Source organism: Megachile rotundata, chromosome 12 (assembly GCF_050947335.1).
Source record: "Megachile rotundata isolate GNS110a chromosome 12, iyMegRotu1, whole genome shotgun sequence".
NCBI lineage: Eukaryota > Metazoa > Arthropoda > Insecta > Hymenoptera > Megachilidae > Megachile > Megachile rotundata.
The window spans coordinates 12,740,403-12,768,389 of NC_134994.1; the positions used below are offsets into that span (position 1 = coordinate 12,740,403).

At 40.6% G+C, this 27,987-nt stretch overlaps 4 protein-coding genes across 6 annotated transcripts in view; 1 reads left to right on the forward strand and 3 right to left on the reverse strand.

Moving 5' to 3' along the window:
- The window catches only part of LOC100877900 (uncharacterized), a 487,744-nt gene that overhangs the window by 456,166 nt on the left and 3,591 nt on the right, over nucleotides 1-27,987 (reverse strand). The gene's annotated exons all lie outside the window — the stretch shown is intronic.
- Nucleotides 9,695-11,060, reverse strand: LOC100878588 (uncharacterized). Its single transcript, XM_003701475.3, has 2 exons — nucleotides 10,905-11,060; nucleotides 9,695-10,591 (listed from the first exon to the last, which is right to left on the reverse strand). The coding sequence occupies exons 1-2, from the start codon at nucleotides 10,917-10,919 to the stop codon at nucleotides 9,851-9,853; spliced, it is 756 nt and encodes a 251-aa protein (XP_003701523.1). The 5' UTR covers nucleotides 10,920-11,060; the 3' UTR covers nucleotides 9,695-9,850.
- On the forward strand, nucleotides 17,886-19,221 carry LOC100879668 (uncharacterized). The gene is made up of 2 exons (XM_003701564.3): nucleotides 17,886-18,047; nucleotides 18,273-19,221. Exons 1-2 carry the CDS (start codon nucleotides 18,024-18,026, stop codon nucleotides 18,951-18,953), a joined length of 705 nt encoding a protein of 234 aa, XP_003701612.1. The 5' UTR covers nucleotides 17,886-18,023; the 3' UTR covers nucleotides 18,954-19,221.
- On the reverse strand, nucleotides 25,264-27,900 carry LOC100879446 (uncharacterized). 3 transcript variants are annotated; one of them, XM_003701562.3, is made up of 4 exons: nucleotides 27,701-27,900; nucleotides 27,433-27,606; nucleotides 27,211-27,343; nucleotides 25,264-27,135 (listed from the first exon to the last, which is right to left on the reverse strand). In XM_003701562.3, exons 1-4 carry the CDS (start codon nucleotides 27,734-27,736, stop codon nucleotides 25,523-25,525), a joined length of 1,956 nt encoding a protein of 651 aa, XP_003701610.2. In that variant the 5' UTR covers nucleotides 27,737-27,900; the 3' UTR covers nucleotides 25,264-25,522. The 3 variants fall into 3 exon arrangements, with proteins under 3 accessions (XP_003701610.2, XP_012136777.2, XP_012136778.2); XM_012281387.2 differs by having other exon boundaries at nucleotides 27,433-27,563; nucleotides 27,701-27,898; XM_012281388.2 differs by lacking the exon at nucleotides 27,701-27,900 and having other exon boundaries at nucleotides 27,211-27,364; nucleotides 27,433-27,571.

The following is a 27,987-nucleotide window of genomic DNA, read 5'->3' on the forward strand; positions in this document are numbered from 1 at the left end:
CCGTTGCATTATCGCATAAATCTTTTAATTAGTGACTCGGAATCACGGGTGTGTTATTAATGTTCCTAACAGCGCTAATTACATTCGCGGACAAATTACCTGTGTCCTCCATTACGAACGCTAAAGGCAGAGTGGTTTCTCACAAATCGTGGGCTTTATTTCCAACTACCGAAACAATATCTGGGATACAAATGTCCTTGTGTTACCACGGAATCCTGTTAGCCGCTAATACTGCTGCAACTGTATACTTTGCTTTAAAGTATAACATACCTTTCAGCTGACCTCCCCGGTGTCTACGAAACGGGCAAATTTTATTTAAACCTGCAAACGAAATTATTTCGAATACGGATGCTTACGGAATAAACTGATGCACGGACTTTACTGCGGAGTCTGATGTCGTTTAATGTAATACGGTAATTGGAGCGCTGGGAGTTTAAGATGAAATTATGGCAAATTTCCCATATCCCAAATTTCCCAAATCTCAAATTTCCCCAATTCCAAATTTTCCCAATTCCAAATTCCCCCAATTCCAAATTCCCCCAATTTCAAATTCCCCCAATTCCGAGTTCCCCAAATCCCAAATTCCCCAAATTCCAAATTTGTCAAATCCCAAATTCCCCAAATCTCAAATTTCCCCAATTCCAAATATCCCCAATTCCACATTCGCCCAATTCCAAATTCCCCAAATCCCAAGTTCTCCAAATCCCAAATTCTCCAAATCCCAAATTTCCCAAATCCCAAATTTCCCAGATCCCAAATTCCCCATATCCCAAATTTCCCAAATCTCAAATTTCCCCAATTCCAAATTTTCCCAATTCCAAATTTCCCCAATTCCAAATTCCCCCAATTCCGAGTTCCCCAAATCCCAAATTCCCCAAATCCCAAATTCCCCCAATTCCAAATTCCCCAAATCCCAAATTCCCCAATTCCAAATTCCCCCAATTCCAAATTCCCCCAATTCCAAATTCCCCCAATCCCAAATTCTTCAAATCCCAAACTCCCAAACTCCCAAACTCCCAAACTCCAAATCTCAAATTCCCAAATTCCCAAATCCCAAAATCCTCAACATCCAAATCCCCAAATTCCCCATATCCTCATCCCTAAACACCCAAATCCCCAAATCACCATCCTCCAAAATTTCTCTAAAACCCCCAAAAATATTCGTCTTCCTCACAGTCCGTAAATATCTTAATTCGACCCTGACTGCCAGCATTAAAGGTTAATGTCACACTTCCATTTGCATTGCAGTTTCAAGGTGCATACCGTGTAAAATAATCGCCGATCTCTGTTTCATCTCGGTATCATGATCTCAGCATCAATGAGATCCTGGCATTGTACACATTCTTGCGATGTAACTGTGCAGTGAATGGGAACGACTTTCTACTAATTATTCCCGCAAATTGAACTTACGTCGACTTCACATAATTACAGGCTTATGCTTCACTCTATCTGTTACTTCCGACATCTCTGTTTCATTTTATCCGATCGGCTGCACATCTGCGCTATGCAGATATTCGTGTACTTGAAATGTACCGATGTCAACCCACGAGTTGGCGCTTAACCCAGGTATTTAAAAGACAGCTGCAATTGGTTACTGGAGTCGTACTGGACCGATATAGAAAAATGGACAACACACAAGTATTTTCGACGGTATGTTGATTCGACTAGTCGCACACAAATTGACTTGACTGTCACCAAAGTGACAAATGTCTCGAGAGTGTAATAGTGCTACTTGCGACCGACTGTTGTTATTGTCATTACGATCCCTATTTCCCGAAATTCGAAGTGTATGAACCTTGAAGTGGGAATAGCTTCTTATACTTTGAGTCACGCGCCAACTCGAGGGTTGACATCGCTACTTCCGTAACAGCCAGGAACTATTTCCGAATTAAGCAAAACTAGGTTAAGATGTAACTCCATATCTGCACATCGATTCGTAAGAAAAATTAGTCGAGATGTTTTATTCATTCGAGAGCCCGGAAATTTAATTCTCTTCCAATTTAACTAATAATTCCCTCTGCTCCTTTTCTCATCCGTTCTCCACTTGTTTTTTATCTCGAAGCCTTCGGTTTAAACTTCGCGGTTTCCTCAATTTTGTTTCCCTTTCACTACATTCTCTGCCATAAATTGCACATTTTTTTTCGTCATTGTTGCCTCACGGAATAAAAAAGGATTAATCAGAATTCACGTAATACGATCGGTCGTGTTCGTCGCAAGACACCGGTACCAGTTTGATTTCCTTTCGAGAAAGTGCCCTTTCACGTTCGTTTGTTTTGCGGCGCGGAGAAAAAAGAATGGACTCTGTTTCGTCATCGTTAAGAAGATACGGTTTCGATTGCGCAATGCCGGCCCCGATTATCCGATCGATCTCGGTCGAATTTTTAATTTTTCGCAACGTGGCTGGGTAAACGTCTGACACTCTCGAAGCGATCGATGAGCTTGCAGCCAGGCCAATGACTTACGATTTGCACGAAAGCTTTTGAGATTTTTGCGCACGCTTTTGTACAACGAAAAGCTTTCAGGTGGTTTGGAATAATACATGTGCAAAGGCTGAGTTAGCATCTATAGCGGACGGCCTTCAGCTGCTGACTGATTGAAGCTAAGCTCCTATTTGATCAACCAGTTCCCTTTATTTCTCCTGCCTCGAATTTCTCCGAAAATCCTGTCACTTGGGTAAAGTATTTATCGCTTTATGTCGATATTTTTGGGGTTAAGAAATTTTGCAAGGATGGTCTCTTAACTTTTTGCCATGGAAAGGTGATTTAATATGGTTTGAAATGAGGTACTTCAAGTAGATCTACATGTATGCGATAATATGTATATGATGACTATGAAGTCCATAGTGATATGGGCAACATTGGCTAATAATAGCTAATCAAAAGAATTTGTGAAATTTTTCACTTGGAAAATTTTATGATGACATCAGCAAAAATACCTTAGAGTGCAAAGAGTTAAAAATTTCTCCACTACCAAACCCTAAATCTCTCAAATATCCAAATTCTCACCTTTCCTCTACAACCACCTATGAACCAATCCGAAACCGCCATAATTACTTTATGTACCATAATTATGGAAAGAGTATTACTCAGCAATACTCCTTCCGCAAAACTTTTACATTTGAAATTTACTTCTCTCAAAAGTCCTTCGGCAGATTTGTGGCAAGCTGTCGCCTCGATCTCCTTCCTTTCGCCGGTATGCTCGTAACTTCAGCACAGGGAGCAATAAAAGATTAGCTCAGGCCGCCGGAAGCTACGCAATTTCTCCGGAAATAGTTTTCATAGCGGCACGGATGGCTGCGATAGCGATAGACGAAGGGAGCGCCGGTTCTCCATCCACGCTTGTACCTATCCGGTTCCGTTTGCTGTCCGTGTATCTAGGATCTATGAGCTTGAGGTTTAACGCGAACGTAAATCATATATTAAGCCTGGTTCGCACCGTGGCCCGTTGTTAGCGGACGTGTTATGTCTCCGATCGGCCCGATTTCACCACGGCCGAGGGCTACAGCTGTGCTGCACCGGATGCTGATATCTCCAGACACTGCCCTGTGGGATCGATAGTTTCATGGGAATTTAGGCCATCTGCGGATGACTTTGACCTGCCTCGGGATCAATGCAAATTCTTTGTGATATACTAATTTTTTGAGGATTACGGAATTTTTGGTTAGAAAGTTTGAAGAAGCAAATTTAAGTTTTTTGATATTTAGGGGTTGGGGAATTCGAGATTAGGCGATTATGAAATTTGGAAGAATCGAAGTTTGGTGTTAGAGAACTTCGAGATACCAAATTTGGTTAATCTGAAATTTGGGGGTTCAGAAAATTGGAAAATTCAAGATTAAGGGAGGATATTTTGGATCTCTGGGGTTTGCGAAATTGAGAAATTTTAGATCAAGGAATTACAAAATTTGGAACATCCGAAATTTGCTATTAGAGAGTTTCTGCATCACAAATTTAGTCAACCTAAAAGGGGATTCGGAAAATTGAAAATTCGAGATTTTGAATATCCAGAAGGGTGTTAGAAAAATTAAGAAATTTAAGATTAGAGGATCAGGAAATTTATGGAATCCTTTTGGAAGTAAGAAATCTACATCCGAAATTCGAGTTTAAGAATTTATAATAAACCCCTAAAATTCAAACTTGACAAATAGTGGTAGAGAAGAGAAACAAGGACAGTAACTGCGCCCTTCGAAAGTGACTTCTAAACCGACTTAACTGTTCAAGTGCCTAGAGTGTCGAGGCGTTCGATGGAACTTTGCTAATTCCAGAGTATCCAACGTAGTTTTGGACTTACCAAAGAAGCTTCTTCTCTGAGAGGCAAGGTCACGTTGTTCCGCCAAAACTTGCTGGATATTCGAGTATATTATGATTGTAGTTAGTTCGTATTCAATTTTCTTCTGTATTCATTATCTGCTCTGACTCGTAACATTTAATGTCTTCTAGTATCTTCAAATACCTAATCTTCTTTGACCTCTAATATTTTTTATATTCTCTTCACTCTAATTGTATACTCTATGTCTTCTAATATCTTCCACATCTTCTATGTAATTGTATCTTTATGTCTACTAATACCTACTTAATATCTTCTATGATCTCTAATATTTTGTATGTTCTCTTCAATCTAATTGTATATTCTATGTCTTCTAATATCTTCCACATCTTCCGTCTTCTATGTAATTGTACCTCTATGTCTACTAAAACCATCCATGTACTCTAACATCTAACATCTTCCATAAATCTTCCATATTCCATGTAGTTACATCTGCCACATAATTATCTCCAGTGCAAGACATATCATCAAGAGACTATTACATCCAAAATGAAGACATTACACATCATAAGAATCGAGTCTTAAAAAATACAAACTTCTGACTCATTTTCTATTTGCGATATAATTTTTCTATCGATGATCCCCAATTTTTGATGGATGGGTATAATTTGTTCAGCTACGAAAAAAGTGATTGCTACTCTACAATCACGATAATTTTAGTTTTATTGCACTGGTAAAGACAGACTATTTTATGATTACAGTTCCGCGTAATCGAATGATTGGTCAAATTTATCCGACATGTAATTTTTGGTATACCTCTCGTAATGGTTTCGTTAAGCAATAGAGACTCGATTCGAAGCACTTTTTCTACGGAGAAAGGTAGATACATCGAGTTACCGCATTGTTCGCTGACTTAGATAAATATAATCGTAACAAAACATAGCTCACGTTTGAACGGGAAGAAACGATACAAAAAGCGATGAAGTTTTCAAGGATTCTGCCCTTGATTTACGAGCACGTAAGGCACCGAGTGAAACGCGGAAATGGTTGAAAAGAATCGCGGCGCGGAGTTGTACTAAATCAGCTACGAATAAAATGGAAATCGGACGAAACAATGAGCGAAATCCTGATATGATCATGATTTTCGTAACTTGGAAATAAATGTGGGTAATTAAATCCCTCTGCAATAACAGAAACGAAATATGTGTTGTACTGGCAGGGATTCTCAAACTTATGAGAGGATACATAACCTCACATTATTTCGATTGCAATTATTTTGCTAAATTCAACAATTTTTTTAGGTTGGAATTGTGAAGTTTATTTTTATGAGAAATTCTGAGGTTCTTAAGGTTTATAGTTTGGAAATTTCAGTGGTCTGAAATATGTACCGGAGTTCATATGTGATCACTTATGTGTACATATGTGTCTAAAATTTTGTATGACTTGAATAACCTTTATCAGGAATTGGCTACGTCTCAAATTTCCTAGATATCGAATTTTCTTCACCCCGAATTCCCTATGTCCCGTATAACCCATATCCCGAATTTCCCACGTCCCAAATTCCGTACGCATCAAATTTTCTACACCCCGAATTCCTCACGTTCCGAATTCCCCACGTCCCGAATTCCACACGTTCCGAATTCCCCATGTCCCGAATTCCACACGTCCCGAATTCCACACGTTCCGAATTCCCCACGTCCCGAATTCCACACGTCCCGAATTCCCCACGCCCCGAATTCCACACGTTCCGAATTCCCCACGCCCCGAATTCCCCACGCCCCGAATTCCACACGTTCCGAATTCCACACATCCCGAATTCCCCACGCCCCGAATTCCCCACGCCCCGAATTCCACACGTCCCGAATTCCACACGTTCCGAATTCCCCACGCCCCGAATTCCCCACGCCCCGAATTCCACACGTCCCGAATTCCACACGTTCCGAATTCCCCACGCCCCGAGTTCCACACGTCCCGAATTCCCCACGCCCCGAATTCCACACGTCCCAAATTCCCCACGCCCCGAATTCCACACGTCCCGAATTCCCTATGACTCGAATTTCCTACACCCCGAATTCCCCACGTCCCGAATTCCTCACGTCCCGAATTCCCCACGTCCCGAATTCCTCACGTCCCGAATTCCCTACGTCCCGAATTTTCTACACCCCGAATTCCTTATATCCCAAAATTTCTATACCCCAAATTTTCGCTGACAAATCTCTCACGCAACTATAAATAATAAATGTACATTAATAAAAGATTAATGCATTCAAACAGTCACATTCCCGTGTATCCAATAATCGGTTCATTAACCTTAGCAGGTTTGGTGCACAATAAACATAATTGCTATTGTTTCAAGGGGTCGAGAGAAAGATCGTAAGTGCTCGGGTCTCTTGTTCTGGGACTTTGTGCAACTCGTCGTCAATTTTCCGCGCCATAGCGAGAGAAATAAACGTGGAAATGGATGCCGTAATCTGACTTTGGCAAAACTGTACAAGATTCCTAGGCCAGATGCATTTCGAGTCCGACTACGCTGCTTCCTCCCGTTTCGTCTAATCCCATGGAACCCGAAACCCTTTTAATCTTCCTAGGAGAATGACATTTTGTTATAATGGCTGCTCCTAACGTGTCTACACAGCGGAACGAGATTACTTTATCCTCCGCTCGATCTAATCGTGGGATTTTCGTTTAAAAATGAAATAACGATGATATCTTCGTTGCGCCGCTGTGAACATTTAAATTACGCGGGGCTTTAATTGCTAGAGACGCAATATTTTTTTTATAACTCTTCGTTCTTGTTTTATTTTCGTTTTATCTTACGGCCACTCGATATTGTAGGATTTTTGCTCAGACACGAATTACGCTCTGGAATCTTAATTAAAAACGAGGTAACTAGATTGTAAACCCTCCGTTGCGATTTAAGAGAACATCAAAGCAATGTGTACAATTAGTAAATTGTGATGGACAATTATTAAGCTAATTATTTTTCTAATTTTTTCGTTTAGAGCACTGTGGTTGTCGATCATGAGGCAAATATTTAAAAATTCATTGTAAAAAATGGATGATACAAGAGATTTTTATGAATAATAAAGGGGATGTTGTACAAGATATAATTTTTCTTAATTACTTCTTTTCTATGTTACACTTAAAATTTACTTACTAACTTTCAGGGATTATTCGATGTATAAAATTTTATAGAAATATCTTCATGTGTTAGCAAAGAAGGATTCTTGAACGTGTTCTAATTTCATGACTACTTCAGATTCTATAGCAATAAGTTTTTTCCAGTGAGTTACATATATTTCATAATAAAGAATGTCATTGTTTTTCGCTACTCATTAAATTAATATTATCCCATGATTACATGTACACAAAATTATGCAACTTTTGATAAATGTTACGTAGAGATATTTCTTTTACGACAGCAAGATGCTCCCTAGGATAATGACTCCATTTTTATTCGTCATTTTTTAGCCTCGTATGTATCAATATCCTTTGTGATTTATGTGTACAAAAGCAGAACATCAACAATAATTGAACAAATGAACGTTAGATCGTTAAGAGGCACACGTAACACTCTCGAGGGTGAGGGTAAAAATGATGAAAGTTGCAATCTTAATGGCACGTCAGTGCAGTTCGATTTGAAGAAACGTTTGCACGACAGATCGATCGATATAAGTGGGACTTTCACTTTGCGAAACGTTCCATGCGGACAAGGCAAATTACAGATCGGTAACGACGTTTTTGCGTCGATGCGTGCAATTTCTGGAATGACGAAACTGAGAAAAACGTTTCCGAGAAGCGAGCGGCGAGGAATCGATGACGAGGTGCACGCGAATCGTATGAACGTTCGAATGAAGGTTTCTGGTGAACTGGCGGAAGAAAAATCGACTGACCTTTACCTTGCTTCCGGAACACCTGGGTCACGACTTGACCCCTCGACGGTTTCTCTGCTCACGTAAGATAGGGTCTGTGTATCGAGAAATCGCGACCAACGAACCGTAGGGTAAACTTGCCTAATTCTGACTTTAAATTGAACGCTCTTAAACTGAGTCAGTTGCAGTCGCTAGAAAGTGCAAATAACTGTTGGCAATTAATCCTTACCTAATAGCGTCACACATTCGCGACGCACCCGTTCATATGTGACATAACTCGTACTTTCATTACGACTATATTGAATTCTATTCACTATCGGTCAAGGATCGTTTCAACTTCCTCTACTATCTATTTTAGCGATTATCTCTGATCGACCGTGTCGATACATAAATCATAGGTTATTACAAAGCAGGAAATTTTCAAACTTAGGAATGTAGAAGTTTAGAAATGTGGGAGGATTTAGAAGTTCAAGAACATGAGAGTTCAAGTACATAAAAATTTTGAGAACTTGAAAATTTAGAAATTTTAATATTCAATTATTAATTTATAAATTTGAAAGGTTCTATTCGAAAATTCCTCTATTACCAATACTAACAATTTTTGTTTGAGAAAGTTTGCAATTCCCTACACCTGCCCTCCTGGTCAATTTTCCCTAGGGGTAGCGTAAACGCTCTCAACGTTGCATCCGCGCACGTTAAATTACAGGATTCTGCACGATCTTGATTACCGGACTATCGATTATGTAACAATTATCAGATCGTACGTAGCACTCGTTCCACGTGATAAAATACATTTCCTGTTAATGCGCATTATCTCGCAATACGGCTTAAATTTGCAGATACGATAATTGTTAATCTCAGCACTCGGCTTGGTCAGATGTAAATACGCATTTAATAGAACGTGATGATTTGCTGAAATAAATGTTTCCCGAATATCGGATCTGTTACGTTCATAACTGAAATTTTACGATCGATAATTCGATAGCGTACGTTAAATACTCGATCGTCAAATGCGTCGAATTAGCAACGAAGTTATTGCGCCGGCGGTTATAACTATTCAAGACTCAGAGCGCAACGGAACTCGTAGAAACGTTCAACGACTAATTACCTTGTTCGTGGAACACGTTTATTACTAGGAAATACAAGGGATCAAGTGGAAACATTCAAGAGAAATTCGAATCCTTTATTACGGAGTAACGAGCCTCGCAAACATAAACAACTTAGACAGAGGTGTTTCGAAGATCGGAATGATAATTTAATTCCCATCCTCCGTTTCATTTTCATACTACAAGCACACCGATGAATCACAAACATCTCCAGCATTCAATTACACAAGTATTCAAAGAGAAAAGCGTCTAATAATATCTGTGCTTAAAATCGAGCTATCGGGTTTACACGATGTCTCTCGGGGTCTAGCAGTTGAACGAGTACGAATAATTGGACAGGTTTTCTTCCTAGATGTTTCACCTAATTGGACAAAACGACTGGTACTCGTCCCATTTGGATCGCGATTGCAGGATGATGGTCAGAAGTAGGCAGAGGTTAAACACGTACAACGATTTCAGAAATATAGTCTTATTTACTACGTCACAAGAACGCGAGCGTACAATGATCATTTAATAATTTAAAAGTTTATTTTCCATACAAAAATATAATCATTATATACAAGCATATGAGTGTGGATGAAGATCCATGTCGACGAGGTTCATCCTTATCTAATGGTGCAGGCTGAGTCCGTGACCACCTCCAAGTTCGAAGCCACCTCCGTATCCGCCACCGTAGCCACCTCCGTATCCGCCACCGAAGCCGCCGCCGCCACCACCGTGACCACTGCTGACCAGTACAGGATAGGATTCCTTAACGAGTACAGGAACCTTGACTGGATAGGGCACCTCCTTCTCAATGGCGACGGGGACCTTTACAGGTACGCTGACCGGGTAGGGTACCTCGACGGGCACTTTCACGGGTACGTTGTACGGAACCGGGACCTGTTTCTCCACTGGCACAAGGATGTTCTTCTGTACGGGGACTGGGTATGGTTTCGGTACGTGGACCGGAACTGGACGTTCAACCGGGACGTGAACTGGGACCGGGACTGGTACGGGGATGTTTTTCTCGACCGGGTACGGTTGAGGTACGCGTACTTGGTTCTCGCGGTGGATGGTGATTCCAGTGATTCGACTGTTATCGCCGCCACCGCCACCGCCTCCACCGAGACCTCCGCCGAGACCTCCACCTAGACCTCCGCCATAACCTCCTCCCAAGCTCAGTCCGTGTCCTCCAAAGCCACCTCCTCCTCCTAAGCTCAGCCCGTGTCCTCCTCCGTAGCTCTCGAAGCTGCCCAAACTCAGTTCGAGTCCTCTCTTGCTCTTGTCTTTCGTCTCCGTGGTGGCCTTTTTGGTCTCCTTAACCTCGCCGGCCAGACTAGTCGCCACCAGGGCGAGAATTATAAGCTTCTGCGGGTAGAAAACGTGTTTGAGTTAATTGTACAGGCGCGAATCTATGACTATCGATAACGTGTGATAACGGGAGAAAGTAGACGGTGAAAGGTGCGTGTATTACGGCGAAAAATCCTGTTACGATAGTATCGGTTTACGAGTAAAGGAACAATGAGAAACGAGAGGTTTCGACACAATAGCCCATAAAAAGTAAGATTCGCGACAACGTAATCTATCGTTAGGGGAACTTTCTCCGACGGATTACGTAAGTTGTGTCCCTTGGTCCGCGAACGAGAGTGTCGTGTGTGAAGTGCGAGGACCGGGAGCTCACCTGTGGAGTGCTCATGGTATCGGTCGGAGGTGCACACTGAAGCTACACCGCGCCAATCACTGGCATATATACCGGCACTTTCGCCGTGGCTACTGGCCCACTCCCCGGAAAATCCTACTCGTCCACCAGCATTAAAGCGGACCGATTGTGCTAGCACGGCGTGCAAAGGCGTTCGTTCGGCGTTAAGCCGTTTTCCCACGGGCTACCGAGCGCCCGGTTGATTACTACCGGATCTCCCCGGATCTGCCCGCACGCGTAACATACCCCTGCCCGTATTCAAACTGTATCGAATCACCGTTCTCTTGTCCGTTCACCCGACGAGGAGGAGTCTGCCAATTTACCGTGCAACGATATACCGGTGACCACTCTTCTTCTTCGATGTTTCTTTTTCTTTCACCTCGGAAGCCATGATCCGCCACGGCTTCGATTCGTGCCTCGTAAAACCGATTCCGGACGTAATTCCGCACCAAGACACCCGACGTCTTACGCAATGTGCTCGCGGGATATCGCCGTTACGTTTTTCGGGTCTCACCGAAAGGAAGAACTTTGCGTTCGTGACTGGCGCAAAAGGAAGTGGATGTTCTTGCACGATTTTGCTTTTCATTGTCAGCTTTCCGAGGTACCGATGTTACCGGAGCACGCGTTGCGTCATCGCACACGGTTTCTACTGATTCAATCGAGGAAATTTCTTGAAATAGATTGATTCGTTCGATGCTTTGATGAGCTGGTTCCGTATGATCGATTTAATGAGGTTCTGGAGCGTTTGAGGAATCGCATGGGGTTTAAACGGCGGCGGTTCTCATCCGGTACACTGGTGCTTACACTAGCGTTCTTGGTTGTTAGAAGTTTTGTAATAAAATTTAGAAATGTTATAGCACAGATATTTTTAATTTTAAGCACAGATATTTTTTAACAGAACTGGAAAGAATTGCAGTTTCTACAAATGTAATCCTACATAACCTCATCTGCAAGTGTAATCCTACATAACCTAAAAGCTTAATAATTCCAGAGTCTCGAAGTTGCAGAAAAATCTGAAAGGTGCAAAGTTCTTCAAATCGCACCGTCCTAAAATTACAAAAGCTGAGTTCCACTTTCTACAATTTTTTCGTTCCGGAAATTTTGCCCTCGAAAGGTTAATAGCCACTGGCTTACATGATCGAGGAGATTCGATAAATGTAACGCAAACGCGAGGAAATAAGCTTAATCGATGCGTATCGTAAAAGAGATGAAGTTAATGACCGTACGTCGAGCTAAAATCGATCGATCGCCGATTACGCATCCCCGGTACCTTTCCTTCTTTCACCGAGGCAACGTTGTAACGATCGCATAATGCAGCTGGGCACGTTCCACTTGCTTATTACGCGATAATAAAAAAAAAATGCTTCGCGACAAGGAAAGTTTTTGGATAACGCAACGTAACAGTCGGTGAAAATTGCTCGGAAGAGAATGGAACTCGGCGTGCCTCTCTATATCTGTATTCCGTGTAATTAATCGCGGAACGTTGATTTTTCGTCGTTTTTCATCGACAATGTAATGAAATATAGCAAAACCGTAAACGTGCCGTGGCCACAAAGGGACGCGACTTCCAGCAAACTTTCTCCTGTCGCGGACACGCGCGCGTTATGTACTTAATTGACTGATTCCCGGCATCATGCTCGATGGTTAATTAAAAGATAGGCCCACTCGGAGGAAGTTGTTAGGCGTCACGGTGAGCGACAACATTGTCGCCAACTCCAAGTTTTCTAACGCAGATGTCTTCCGCAGATTTTAATATTCCACAAAATAAGTCACTGAACAGGTTTCACCTTCCGATTAAATTAATTTTTATGCGAGATTCGGTAACTCTCAGGTAGAAACTTTCTGAGTATTTTAAACTTCGTATATTGGTTATTTTGTCAGGCTGTATTTGGTGTTAACAGTGGGGAAATTGGAAAGATATACATTTTGGTGGAAATGTTTAAAATTTACATTTTGACAAATGATAAATATAGGTACTATTAATTATCACAACATTTGGTATAACAAGAAAAAATTGTTTTCAATGAAAACAAATTTGAAGTTTGTTGAGTTGTGTTACTGTCACTAGCAAGTGAGAGGATATGGTCAAACAACATAAACGATGACAAACATTTGAACATACTTAAACGTAGAAAACTTTCTATGATATGTAACATGTTTTCTTCACATCATATTTCAACAAGTTAACAACATTTGACAGTAAGTCGATCGTATCAAAAAATGAGTCCAAATGAACAAAATTGAAACTCATGTGATTAAATAAAAGTGAAAATTGAATAAAACAGCAATTCATTTTTAACACCTACCTCGTGTCATCACTTAAACACTTTTACTACGGCAAAAGCGCAAATTTCCATGTCATCATTAAAAGAAAAAGCCTGAAATATAATTACGCCATTTATTTACCGAATCATCGAACCCGAAAACGCACGAATTACTTTTTAAATCATTATGAGCGTCCGGTTGATTGCTTGCTCGTGATAAACGATGATGAATTATAACTGAGCAGCTCGTGTTTGAACGCGTAAATAATTAATTAAAAATGTACACGAACGGGACCAATTAACGCAACGAGAGGATATTATAGTTCCCGGTAGGGTAAATCCGAATGAAAAATGTTCAGAATTTTTGTATTTGTATCGGCGATGAATAACGAAGCTACCGGGACTCGTGCGTTTATTTCCCAGGTATACAGACGCTTTTTACCGGGACCAGTTTCATAATCATGCCACAGACGCTTCGGTATTATGCGTGACTCTCACTCGGACCGTGCTGGCCAATATTTTAACCGTGTTTGCAAAATTAATGCGTCTCGATTTAAACGGAGACCAGTTTCGTTACGAGAATCCTCGCCAAAAGTGAGATCCCGATACGATTATTCCGTAACGAAATAAGTCAAGAACGTGAAACAGAATGCTCTGAAATTTTTTTAAATTACCATGGCACATTTGTGAAAGGTACTTTGCTTATCTATTAATTTATGGTAATACAGGGAGAACCAAGAGAAAAATATTTAAAAATTCGCTCTTGGGGACTCTCCACCCTCTAGACCCTTATTAGATACTAGGTACTAAGACCTTCTGGTACTTTTGACAATTTTTCAAGGGGGTTTTGGTCCATTTTTTAAAGTTTGACCCTCCGACAAAAAGTCTTTGACACGGTGAGTGAGTATGGGGTTTGATAGTATTTTGAAATTAGTCAAAAATATTCATAAGAAGCATCGTTAGGAAAGCTAAGAAAAAGCGTGGATGAAATTGGCAAGATGTTAGCATTGGTAACGACGAAAACGAACCGTTTGCGAGAAATCGGAATAATAAGAAAGCGAAGTGGACGGTGAAAGGGAAACAAGAGAACTCGTTTTCGGTCCTTCGCAAGCCACGTACGGAGAGCGGGAATTATGTTCGAGGAACGGGAAAGGGAGAAGACTGCAAAAAGGGCGAGAATGGAAAGGGCGTAACTAGAAAACGGCTTGATAAACACCTTCAGCGAGAACATCCATCCATATATTCATGAGAGTCTCGGTCTGGCCGACTCGAAAGCCTTTCCCATTATTGCATAAGGTTACGTTTGCGGTCGGTGAAGCAGAAATGCAGAGTTCGCGAAAATTCCGTTCCTACCGTCTGCCTGTGAGCTCATCGACCATAGGGATTTGCTCGCTACTCTCTTTAGGCTGCATTTTCGTAAGCGTTTGCCCCGAGAGCAAACCTCGCGGGCTTCGATTCGTACCGAAAATCACGTTCGCTGTAATTCTTTGGATAACCGTCGTGGAATAATTCCAGATGGAACGGAAACGCTGCACACCTGCCGATTTTACTCGCCGGTTGAGCAAGATTCACTTTCCCGAACTTTATGGGAGTTTTCTATGTACTGTGGAATTCACACGCTCTTAAATTTCAAGTCTAAATCCTATGGAGATTTTCGAACACTTCACTTACGTAATTATCTTCAATTTTCCAATTTAGATATTTTTTTAATTTTTACCTTAATTTACAAAAATATTCTTAGATTTTCTGTATGAAACCTCTACTTTATTTTAACATTTCCGAATTTAACAGCTTCTAAAAATTGCCTGCTAAAAAAATTCATATTATAACTCATACGAGCATCCTTTGAATTTTCAGTTTCTCTGAAACTAGCTTGTAAGCCATTTTTGTCAAAATCGTAGCGAAAGCGTGTTTCGTGAACACGAAAGATCGCGTTCGATAAAAATATTTTTTGCGGCGAACCATTGCACTGATCGGAAGTCCACGATGTGTGGACTCTTTATGTAATTACCGCTGTTACGAATAGCGGCGGATTATTAGAAAGCAAGAAAAAGCAAAATACAGAAACGAGCGTCTATGGACAAAAATCGTCCATAATAGATGCCGCCACATAATACGACCTCGAACACTTGGAAAGGTTCCGTATACGTAATTGCGTCGAAACCGAGTGAAATAAAAGATTTCACCTGGAACAGACTTTACCCAAAATCGTTTTCCAATGCGTACCTTTTCGAACATTACCGAGAAAATGACTGACAAAATTGACCTGGCAATCAATATCACCGATCAAAATTCACCGATCCGTGCAAAACGTTTCAAAATAATAACGTTTGCCTCTCAAAGAAACAGAATCGAGAGAAACCGTGTTTGTTGACGTCAATCGAAACGTTGGTTCATTAATACGGCAAAAACTGGAGGAGCATGCAGATCACGTATTTCACGGACCTTACACGCCTTTCACGCGTTTTAATTATCAAAGGGTAAACACGAACGGTGGGGCAAAACACGTTAGCGGAGAAATTACAATTGGTCACAAGCGAAATTGGTCACCTACTGGCAACGATGCGTGTCATTACCTTCAAATTCAACGAATAAAATAGCAACTAGATTCTCGTCGCTATGGTTGCGCAATACCGCACTAGGTCACATTTAGGGCAAAATAAAATTCGAGGGTGTAGGATTTTTCTTTACATTTGCACATTAAAAATTTTTTCGAACTTTTACGAATTTATGAATTTACTAAGGTACTGTATTTTTAAATATGTGCTTAGCAAAGTTTCTAAGTATTCTGAAATTCATAATTGCCTTTTGCAAACTTTTAGAGTACCGTATTATTAAATTCATAAGTTTCCAGATATTCACATTTGCAAATTTCTACATCCTCAAATTTCTACATTTTCAAATTTCTAAATCCTAAAGTTTGTAAACTTCTATTTCTTTAAGTTTGCAATTCCTGCATCTCCAAATTTGCAAATTTCCTGAAATGTCCAAATTCCCACATTCTCAGTTTCCTAAATATCTGCATCTACCAAACTCGTACCCAAAACAAATATTAAAATTTCGAAACCTCAATTCCTCAAATATCTAAGTTCCGAGTAGTTTCTAAATTAGCAACTTAGAAAACGTCTAAACCGCAAATTTACCGATGAAAGATCAACAAGTAGTTCCTTTCTCCGGCCATATTTCCCATAGGAGCCTATTCCCGTCGGCGTACATATTTCGTCTAATTAACGAACACATTATGCCCGTCAATAAGTTTCTTTTTTCTGCTTCGTCGCTTATTAAAATATCGACACGTCAACGGGTCATAAATTTAAGTGGGCACCGTTCGAGGTGATCGCTTTCGCCGCAACGAACGCGAGTTATCGATCTCCTCTAGTTTCGTTCCCGTATGGAAATCGGTCCGCAGTCCGAGGAGATTGCGACCACGGCAAATCACTATAAATTCATCGAAAACAATTTAATCCGGTCGGAAGGTGAGATAGAAACTATCGACAAACATCTTCCTCTCGCTTTTCATTCGGTTCGATCGGACCTAACCCAATCGAACGGCGCGGTTTCGCCGGCCGGAACGCGTACCGCTTACCTGGCTAGGAGTTAAATCAATATTTTCAGATTCAAATATGGAGATTCAAATTTAGATATATGGAAATTTATTCCCGCCGATAAGCCTGATAAACCATGGATACACGGGGTATTCTAATGCCCCGAACGGGCGGGCGCGGGGCACGAAGTCATTCCAAGATTAACGGCGCCCCAGGGAGGCCGAAGTGATAACCAAAAATCGCTGCGATCCCGCTAACTTCGAGCAGATCGCGAACGAGTCGCGAATAGCGTCCGCTCGAAATATCTCCATCTATCGATCGGCGGCCATTGACTTTTCTCTTTCGAGGATAAGGGTCGTTTTATTTCTGCCCTATCTCGAATGCTCGCACGCGTGTAGCTGCATTCGAAAGCGGCCGCTATTCCGAGAAAATCGTTAAAGGATACTAACTGAATTTAACATGAGAAACACGGAACGAGGAACGTTCTATTTTAAATCAAAAAGTTCCGGAAGGAATGTAGCCCGAATTCGCACACGTTCAACCGTAGCCAGAGAAGTTCCTTCGAGCCTCGAACGAAAGAAAGTGCAAAGGTACAGAGGATGTAGCTCGAAACGGGGGAGTTCTAATAGTTCTCTTTTCGCTTTAATTAAGCTCTTAATATTAATGAACCTCTCGACGATGTGAGTCGGGAGAGATGTAGGAACGTATTGTGAGAAGTAATCGGATTAAAAAGAGACACCGGAGTCGAATCCGTATTAGTTGCTCCGGTTCGCTTCGATGGTTCATCCGGTAATTGAAAACTCGCCGACTCGAAGGAACGTAAGTACAGGCAAGTAAGTAACGAGAAAGTTCGAAGCCGATCACCGCGTAATTCTGTAACGGATGCAACTTAAATCGAAACACGATCCTCCCGGGACTCGACCAATTTCGAATAATTTCCAGCCGAACGGCCAGACTACGAAAATCGTCGTCCCGCTGAAAGAAATTAAGAAACGAACGAAGAGAACGCTTGAAAGGGATCTCCGTTGCCCGTTCGAGAAGCCGAAGGAGCTTTGAAAGCTCGAGCGGTATTAAGGAAGAAATTGAACGAAACGCGAAGCGACTTGCTAAATGTTGGCTGACAAAAGCCAGGACTGGGAGGAGAGCGTCGTTCTCTTTCCTTCCTTCTCTCAACTTCCTACTCCGCAACAATTTCATCGGCACGCTCGAGTTGCCCGCCAGCCTGGCCGGAGCGTCCCCTATAAAAGCGGGGGTACACCATCGAGGAATCAGTGTGCTCACTGTCGACCAACATGAACAGCACAGAGAAGCTGAAAGTGAGTAGCTCCTGTAACACGGCCACTCGAATCCCCGTCACTCGAGCCACGCAAACGTAACTGGCTTAACCGCAGGGAATTCTAACGTGTTACCGTTTCGCAATCAGTCAGCTTCGCCCTTTCGTAGATCTCGAAAAAGCTCGAAAAGACGCAAGCAGCCTGATTACGACATACTTCTTCGAGCTTACTCGAGGGAATTAACGATCCAAAATTTGCTCTGTTTAGATCCTACTCTTATGCGCTCTGGTCGTATCGGCCGTCGCGGAGGAGACGAAGAAACCCGCAGAATCGAAGGCTGAGCCAAAGGAGGAGAAGACGAAACGCGGTTTGGAGCTGAGTCTGGGCGACCACGGCTTCGGGGGCTACGGCCTGGGTGGAGGTTACGGTGGCGGCTTAGGAGGAGGTCTGGGCGGCGGTTACGGTGGCGGCGAGCACATCTCCGCGGAGCACATCAAGGCAGTCACGGTCACGAAGACCGTCCACGTGCCAGAACCGTATCCGGTCGAGGTGGAGAAACACGTCCCCTACCCTGTCAAAGTACCCGTTAAGGTACCGGTGGACAAGCCATACCCTGTCCACGTGCCTCAACCTTACCCAGTGACCGTCGAGAAGCACGTACCTTATACGGTCGAGAGGCAAGTACCTTATCCCGTGAAGGTACCCGTCAAGGTGCCAGTCAAGGTGCCTTACCCGGTCAAGGTACCTGTCAAGGTGCCGTACACTGTTTCGAAACCAGTGCCCTACCCCGTTAAGGTGCCCTTGGTCGTGAAGGAGGCTGTACCGATTTACGTGAAGGAACATGGAGGAGGATACGGCGGAGGATACGGTGGCGGATACGGTGGTGGATTCGGGGGTGGACTAGAATTAGGTGGACACGATTTCGGTGGTTACGGAGGACACTATTGAAGCGGAGGCTTCGATCTTAAAAGAGGTTCTTTGACCTTGGCGCGGCTTGCTCGACGATCAGCCACCAAACACGATTCGACCGGATCGGTCATCACGCGGAGATCATGAAGAGATCAGACGAGTATCACGATCGAAGAGCAAGCCCGCCCGCTCGTAGTAGACGTCAGTCGAATTGTACCAACCATTGTATTCGATCCGTGATCCTGATTTGTATTGTATTATATGTTTTCTAATGAACGAATAAAGCGATATTTTTTATACATAACAACACGATTACGTAACCTTGGGAGGAAGGGAAGCATGCGTTGGCGCGGTTACGCGATCGCGAGGAATCGCATCGAGACTTTCACCTAACAACGCCGCGTTGCGAGATACACCTGTTTTACCGCAACCGAAGTGTCGGCGGGAAAAGGATGCGGACGATTTGTACGGTCGTTAAGGTAAATGGTACCGCGTGAAAATTAATAGCCAGCAGCGGAATGGACATCGGTGTTACGTGAAAATCTACGACGCGTACGTAAGCGCCGTTCTCTTCGAGCAATCTCCGTTTTCGTCATACCCGACTATTCAATCATCCGCGTTGCGTCTTCCTCGAATATTATTTGCCTCGGCGAGGTTAAACGAAAGCTTTCTAACGACGAGCAAATTAAAGTAGCGATTTTGCGAGGCGAGCGTATCGTTTCCGCGTGAAACGCTCGTTTCTTCCCCGTCTACGCGCGCGTCGATCTGATAGCGGGTAGAAACCGAAAGTGGCTACGAAAGTGGACGTACGAACGGATTTTAAAATCTAGGAAAGTGGGTTACGTCGAAAGTACACCACTCGGGAATATTACGTGTGCGCAGAATCACAGAAGCGTGTAGACGACCACGACTCGAGCGTTTTTCGACGAATTCCTTGCAAGATTTAACCATTCACTATTTTGCGAGGATGTGGTTTGGCGACCTTGTCCAATGAACGGTATTTCGACGAAAAAATAATCGGTGTCTAGTAGACCAAATCGTTAACAATCAATTGTCCACGGTTTGTCTCGGCCACCGTGAGCAAAAAGCGTAATTTAATTCAGGCGACAAAGTAGTCGAGCAACATCGTATTTCGGACGAAATGAAACGTGAAAAGGGAAAGGCCCCTTTTTGAACAGATAATCTATAATCTGCGATGAAACTGGAGTTTGTAGCTGTTCGATAATTGACGGGTCGTTAAGATATAATAACTAGGTTGGTTTATGTGGTAGCGACCGGTCGAGTTTTAAAAACCGAAACAGATGTGGTTGTACAGCAAATCCCGTTATTTAACATAGCGCAGCTGGCTAATCACATTTAATGGTCTAGGAAGTTCGTATAAGAACCACAGAGATTTCTTCGATCAAACGCGGCCCGCGTATGGATTACATTCACTCGTAAAGTGGAACGATGCAGATATGACGTTCGGATCGTACACACTCGGCTGGGTCGATTCCGTACCACGGACACCGTGTTTCCGTCAATTGTGACGTAAACGTTCTTTATTCATGCGGATATTACAGGTAAATTCGTGCAGGCGAACTGGATAATGTACGCAACGCGAAATTTAAAGGTCTCCATGTTACCGCAGAAGGTTACTTGCGAATAGATATTAGAAAGCTATCATTGGCTGTGACTAATACTTCCGATATTACCCACGATCTTATATAATATCAGTGGTGGTTTTTCCATGCTGAATTTTAGAAATTAGAATGCAGACATTTATAACGTTTAGATACAGTCTATCAATCTATCAGTGTACCAATGTATTAGTGTATCAATGTATTAATGTATCAGTGTATCAGTCAACCTATCAATTAATTAATCAATTAACCAATCAATCAATCAATCAATCAACCAATCAATCTATCTATCAATCCATTAATCTATCAATCTATCAATCTATCAATCTATCAATCTATCAATCTATCAATCTATCAATCCATCAGTCTATCAATCCATCAGCCTATCAATCCATCAGTCTATCAATCCATCAATCTATCAATCTACCCACTTTTAAGCTGAGAAATTGCAAACTTACAAATAACAAGTGTAAAAATTTGTCAATCATCGATTCCTATAACTTTGCTATATCCTCACAAGATTACAAATATGTATTTGCAAGAGTGTAATTAAAAAAAACAGATCAATATGTTTGTCCATAGATCCGATCCAATTTCCCGTACACATAAATAGAGGATATCGATTCTTCAACGTATCGTTACGTTTCCTTTTCCGAACGCTTCGAATTTCACGACGAGACTCGACTCTAACAAGCACGCAAAAAAATTCGCAATTATTCATTGGCACGGTGCAGCATGGGCAACGATTTCCAACGCTTCCTCGTTCCCCAGAAATTGGCGCGAAATTGTTGAACAGAAGGCGTTTCCGAGAAATCAGAACGTGCCACAACTGGAGGTAGACGCGTCTATCGCGACCGGTTACGCAACACCGGTCTCGAGAGTGCGTTCCTCTTTTTCCTTTATTTTTATCCAGCTTTCGTTTTACAATTTGAAGGATCGTGACTTGCCGCTTGCATCAATCTCTATTGTGCGTCCCGACGAGCATCTAGGAAGGGACGCATAAAAGGGTCCTTTCACGTTCGCGCCACTTTTTATTCCGATACATGCACGTGGAAATTTGTGTTACGTCAGGGACTTCTAACGGCGAACGCACTGAACACTCCACAATGCTATCGCGGGATCTTGCTTGCTTAATGGAGATCTCACACGATCAATATTCTACATTATATTAGTGTTTCATGGAGTTTCAGGATCAATGTATGCGTTTTAAATATGAAAGACGTATACGTGATGCTAATAGCGTTGGAAAGTATTTTTGTGTTCACGAATTTTACAACTTTCATATTTTCAAGTGCATGAGTTTCTCAAGTTACAAGTTTACGGAGTCACGAATTTTCTAATTTGCAAATTTCCAATTCACGAATTTTCCAGCTCGCAAATTTCCAAGTCACGAATTTTCTAGCTTGCAAATTTCCAAGTCACGATTTTCCCAGCTTGCAAAATTCCAAGTCACGAATTTTCCAGTTTGCAAATTTCCAAGTCACGAATTTTCCAGCTCGCAAATTTCCAAGTCACGAATTTTCTAGCTTGCAAATTTCCAAAATTATCAGTTTTGAAATTTTTGAAAATTTCAAATTTAGAAGTTCGCTAATATCTAAGTGTTCAAACCCCTTAATTTCCATCTCCCAAACTTTCTAGTTCCCAAATTTAAAATTCCTAAATCATTAGTTCCTGCAGTTCCTAAATTTACAAATTCAAATATTCCCAAATTCCTACATACTTTAATCTTCAAATTCCTAAATCCCCAAGTTTCTAAATTCTCAACCTTCTAACTTGTCAAATTTCCACCCCTCTAAACCCTCAACTCAAAACTCCTAATTTTCCAAATCCAAAATTTGCGGAATATCTCTACACCTCATTGTCAACATCTCAAATAAATATCCCAATACCGGCAATTTCTCAAAAGTATTCCTGCACATATTCGATTTCGCGTCCAATTAGAAATTTAATTAACGGGGTTCCAGCGACGCATGAAAATGGTACAGTTTTTCCAGCGACGTGTAAGCGAAGAAGAATACTTGCGTGCAGTAACGCAATTCCTTTTTTTTCCACCGATCCTTTTTGCCCAAGAGATCCAACTACCGTGAGAACGTTCCATCGTTCCGTTGCTTGTTTTACAGCAACCTTTTTCCTTCGTTATCTGATGTTAGATTACTAAAAACGTACGAGCAGTTTTTGTTATCGAAACTTTTAAACGCTCGTTTTATTACGAGCTGTTGGAGAAATCCCGGCAAAAGTTAATAGATACGTTTCGAACAAACTTGACAGCAACTTGCGAGAGAAAATGGTCTAATAACATAGCTACCTTTCGCTTTAGCCAGAAAGGAACATTGTTATTGTATTATCGACAGAAATTACTCTGTGCTCTATGGTTTCCCTTTTTGCACCTTTATTTTTAAATGAATAATGACGCTTCGACTGTCTATTGTACTTACGTGTACAATTTCTGCAAGCTTTTCTGTGCAATTGCATCGATTTTATATATTGACTTATGATATTAAATAAATGTTAGTACATTCATTTTTGTTATCGAAACTTTCTGTGCAAATACATCACTTTTGTTTGTTGATTCTCGATATTAAACAAATATTAGCACATTCATTTTTGTTACTCGTATTTCCGTACTTCCTGTGTACATCAATTCTTGTTGATTTATATTATTAAACAAATATTCGTACATTCATTTTACTGTCACATTTTCGGAAGCTTCGCTGTAAATACGTGGGTTTGATATATTGGCCCAAAATATGAAATATAAGCTTTGTTCTACGCAGAACGAAATTTTTTATTTATTCAAGAGCCATCAGCTAATTTTCGTTCTGTTAAATATTAAGACAAATTTTGAAGTTTTCATAAAACCTCTTCATATACTATCCCTTATAACAGAGTTTGAAAAATAAAATTTTTAAAAGGAAATCTGTGTACCGAATATTTTTAAAAAAGCACAAGAAAATATTTCTTCGCCCGGAGACGAATTCGGGAGACAAGCTCCCTCATTTTCGATCCTTAAGAATATACATCAAGTACATGTTCTCGTAATTAACTACTTGTTACCTAAGGAACAAGATTTTGGAACAAATGAGTTCATTACAGGGTGAATTCGCTAATTCAGCCTGCGATAACAGGTTCCATTCAAATTCTGACCAAGAATATCAGAAGCATAATATTACCCGGCGCATTTAATCTCCAGAGTCTAAGTAGAGCCGTGTAAACAACGCGCAGCGGGTAAGACAAACGCGTATAATTATATGACCTCGTTACTTCCCTATTACGCGAAATCCTCGGCGAAGAAACGTGCGCGAGTATCTCCCGGATTTATTGTCGTATTAACCGTTGTACCGTGTCGCGGAGAATTGCAAATGTAACTTTCATCGGAAGTGGACCACCTAGAAATTCCTGGTGTTGCGTAACACGAGCCGGGATTATACTAATTTAAATTCCGCTCGAGCCCTGTCAACAATCTGTCTCGCATGGCGCAGAACACCATCGAGTTCCCTTGCTAAAGTTGCCGGTCACCCTCTCCCTTTTGTATCTCTTATTTGCATCGTTGCAGAGAAACTTTCCAAGTTCCACGGTACCGGAACCACCCATCGAAAGTTCCAATACGGTTCTGAAAAATCTGTCCACCTGTGTGCGTGTTCGCATAATGCCGCCGCTCGCACACGATCGATGAGATTATGCGAACGACAATTTCTGCATTTCCTAGGTCGGGAGATCGTTTATGCGTTACAAGTGCACGCGCGCCGTTGCTTCCGTATCCGTAACATTTGAATTAGAACTGACGCCGTTCGCCGCGAGTCGAATGCGAAATTCTGTTGCCAATTATAGAAATTCCTCGTGAAAGAAGCGAATATGCATTTTTGGACGACATTCAATGCTCGGATGTTGAAATCAGGTCTGACGTAAGGTGCGTTCGCTGCGTTTTCTGGAACGCCATTTATCAGTCTAGAGAAATTGCAGGTTGTGAGAGAATCATTGTAAATTTTGCAAACATGTGTATACATATGTACTTGGGAAATTCTTGAGCGTCACGAACTCGAAGGGTTTCGAATTTGAGACATCATGAACTTAAAGCGCTTTGAAACCTTACGACCTTGAAACATTCAGCTTAAGGCACTTCGAATTTTAATGGTTTCTAATTTTTGGTATTACTTGAAGAGTCCTTGATTTACATTCTTAGATTGTCTTCTTTCTGTCATCTTTCAGAATTTGTGGCATTTCAAACTTCATGTGTTTCTCCATCCACATGAAGCATATCAAACTCCATGTGTTTCTTCATCCACATGAAGTATATCAAACTCCATGTGTTCGGAGCGTATAACCTTAAAAATTTATTTGAAAGCAACAGCATCTATGACATCTCAAAACTATAAAATTTCCAGTCAAAAACTTCCCATAAATTATTTTCATTGGTCTCACAGAATTTTAGAAGCCATTACGCAATGTCCATCCTATTTGGTGGAGTCCTACGTTCAATTAGGTGGATTTTAGGAAGTCTCATTAAATTTAAAAATAAATGAGATGTAGAGCAGCGGAAACTTTCCCCCCAGGAATGAACGATAAAAATCGAGAAACGAAAGTGGAGAAGGGAATGGTCAGATCGTAGAATCCTTGAATATGTGAATTATGCACTCACTTCCATATACGTAGCACTTTTTTTGCGAGTAAAAAGCTGTTCGATCATAAATATTGAATTCCATACTGCTCCAAAAGAATAAACGGAGATATAAATTTCGTCATGTTTTTATTCAATGATCTTTGGTTACAAAAAACAGAGTTTAGCTGTAAAAATGAATGCAAGTTTGATACAGCATCCGAATAGGTTTTATTATAAATAAACGTACATATGTACAATTTTGCAAAACAATAATTCCATGAAAAACTACTTCACATAAAAAAACGATAGAGAACAATATTTACTGTAATGATAATCATGTATATACAATTATAGATGCAAATAGATGCATTTGTTATGTACAAATTTTATCAACCAGGATTCGTAACAGTAGTTACGGTTTCATTATTTATAACCGAGGAATTATTTACACTAGGACTTAAATTAATTGTTTCAACGTTTTGACTTTTAAGATGCACATTTGCATTGTCATTCTCAATTATTTTATTTGGATCTATGCTACTGTTGATCTCATTGTTTTTTACAACACCAGAACTATCGCTACCGTTGTTACTAAGGCACGTATCAGTATTCTTTAGGGCTAAATATTCGTCTACCGAACCTAAGGGATTTGTTTCTGCAACTTTAATAGTTGCACCTTCAGCAACCAATGAAGAAGTTTGCGACTTCTTATTTGGAGGTGTACTAGCTTTTGACAGTCTTTGACGCTCTCTCAAACGTTTACGAATTTCCGACTGTATCTTCGATTCTTTTATCACATTCTGAACATCGTCCGTCTGATAATAACGACTCGCCCAAGTTTCGGTTCCGTTTGATTTTGGTGCAGAGCCTTTTTCAGTTTCACATTTAATCTGCTTAACTATCATTTCCGTATTTTCATTTTTGTTCCCGCTGTTCTCCATCTCCTCCATGTCATCACAGTAATCATCTAAATCGATTATTTCATCTAAGTCAATGGATTTTTCTTCGTCTAAATTTACACTAACTGCACCTGACGCTTCTGTAGAATTTTGCTTATCAGATGCCACTGTCAATGTAATATTATTTTCATCTTTCTTCTCATTTGATTTTGCATTTTCTGATGATTCACCATTCTTTACACACTCAGTGCTTTGACTGTCATTAGATGTCTTTGTAGTGTGTGCATCAGTTTCAGAAGTTGTATCTTTCATCTGCTCTTTTGCATGTACCTTTTTCTTTGTTTTTCTTCTCTTTCCACTAGATTTTGATTGACTATCGGTCTGAGATGCATTAGTACTGTGAGGTCTTTTAGCAACTTCAGTTTTGTGTGCCTCTGGTTCTTTGTGTACTTCTGATGTACTTGTTGCTTCTTTATTTTCTTTTACATTTTGCACACTGTCCTTGTCCTCCATTACACGTTCATTTTCCAACTTTTTGTTCACACGAACTCCACTGTGAGCTTCATTTTCACTATCACTAGATAGTAACTCGATAGTTGGAGTTGGTTGAACAACCAAGACAACATCCTCATCTTCACCAGTGCTATTTTGTTGGGCACTGATAATTTTTTCTAACTGCCTTCTACAATTTTCCTTCTCCTTCATTTCATCCTGTTTCGCTTTAGCAATTGCATCATTATTTAAGGTATTATTAGTTTCAGTAGATTTGGATGTATTTGGTATTATATCTTCCTCTTTTCTTATTAGTGCTCTAATTGCCCTTGCACGCATTTCTAATTCTAACAAGTCTAGCAAACTATCACCTTCTTTTTCTTTATTTGTTTTTACTTGTTCCTCTTTTGGTGTTATCATATTTTTAGAAATATTATTAGAAGCTTTCTTATGATTGGGTTTACTATCATTCTTTTTATGAAGTTGAGTTTTTACTTTTTGTTTTGCTTTATCTTTCTTTACTTTCCCTTTTTGGGAACCCTCTTCCTTTATATGTACATCTTCATCGGTAAACCACTCTTCTGTATCTGAGATTATTTCCAAAGAAGGTCCTATTTTTATGAATACAAATATAAAGTACCTATGTCAATGTTATAAATATCAATAAATGCTACATTATCTCATACCTGAATCATCTGACTCGCTAGTTTCTGATGACTCTACCATAGGTTTTCCATTCAAAATGGATAATATACGTTTCTTTGACATACCACTTAATTCATTAGCACACCACTTTTCTAATTGCCCTAAATCCATTTTCTAAAATGCATTCAAATAGACCTAATAAATGTTTTGAATCTACCTTCATACAAACATAGCTAATATCTAATATATTTTACTAAGCTTACCCTCAATACTTGAGGTAGCATCATTTGTATTTTCTCAGCTCTAACAGATTTAAATAGCTGTCGAGCTAATTCCTTACGATCTGATAAATATTCTTTAATTGGTTTTAAATCCCTTGCATCTACTTCTTCATCTGAGGATATAGAAGAAGATGAACCAGAAGAACTACTAATTTCCTACAATCCAATGTCATCATCACATAAAAATTGATACAGTAATACTTTATTTATCTAAACTATAATAAATAAAAAGTATACAGAGGTTAATTACCTCACTTTTATGTGTATTCTTTCTGATTTTTGCCATATCTCCTTCAAAAATATTATGAAGATAAGTTTATACAACTATGGTACAAATGATACTCAAATTCAACTAATCTCCACTACATCATACAAATGTTGTAATTGAAATTCCAACAAATATCAAACAACACAAACAATCTGCAGCTCCGTGGCAATTGCTTTAACTACATACAAATACAAGCACCGATAAAGAAGAAAGACTTCATTTTCAACGTTAGATGACACTAGCAATACTATTTTTGAAACCCAAAAGAT

Excerpts from the sequence above, each read along its gene's own strand:
- LOC100879446 (XM_003701562.3), bottom strand. The coding sequence starts at position 27,736 with ATGGCAAAAATCAGAAAGAATACACATAAAAGTGAG. Across the intron at positions 27,607-27,700 it reads AGAATACACATAAAAGTGAG|GAAATTAGTAGTTCTTCTGG; the intron begins GTAATTAACCTC and ends ATTGGATTGTAG. Across the intron at positions 27,344-27,432 it reads TGCTACCTCAAGTATTGAGG|AAAATGGATTTAGGGCAATT; the intron begins GTAAGCTTAGTA and ends AATGCATTTTAG.
- LOC100879668 (XM_003701564.3), top strand. The coding sequence starts at position 18,024 with ATGAACAGCACAGAGAAGCTGAAA. Across the intron at positions 18,048-18,272 it reads ACAGCACAGAGAAGCTGAAA|ATCCTACTCTTATGCGCTCT; the intron begins GTGAGTAGCTCC and ends TGCTCTGTTTAG.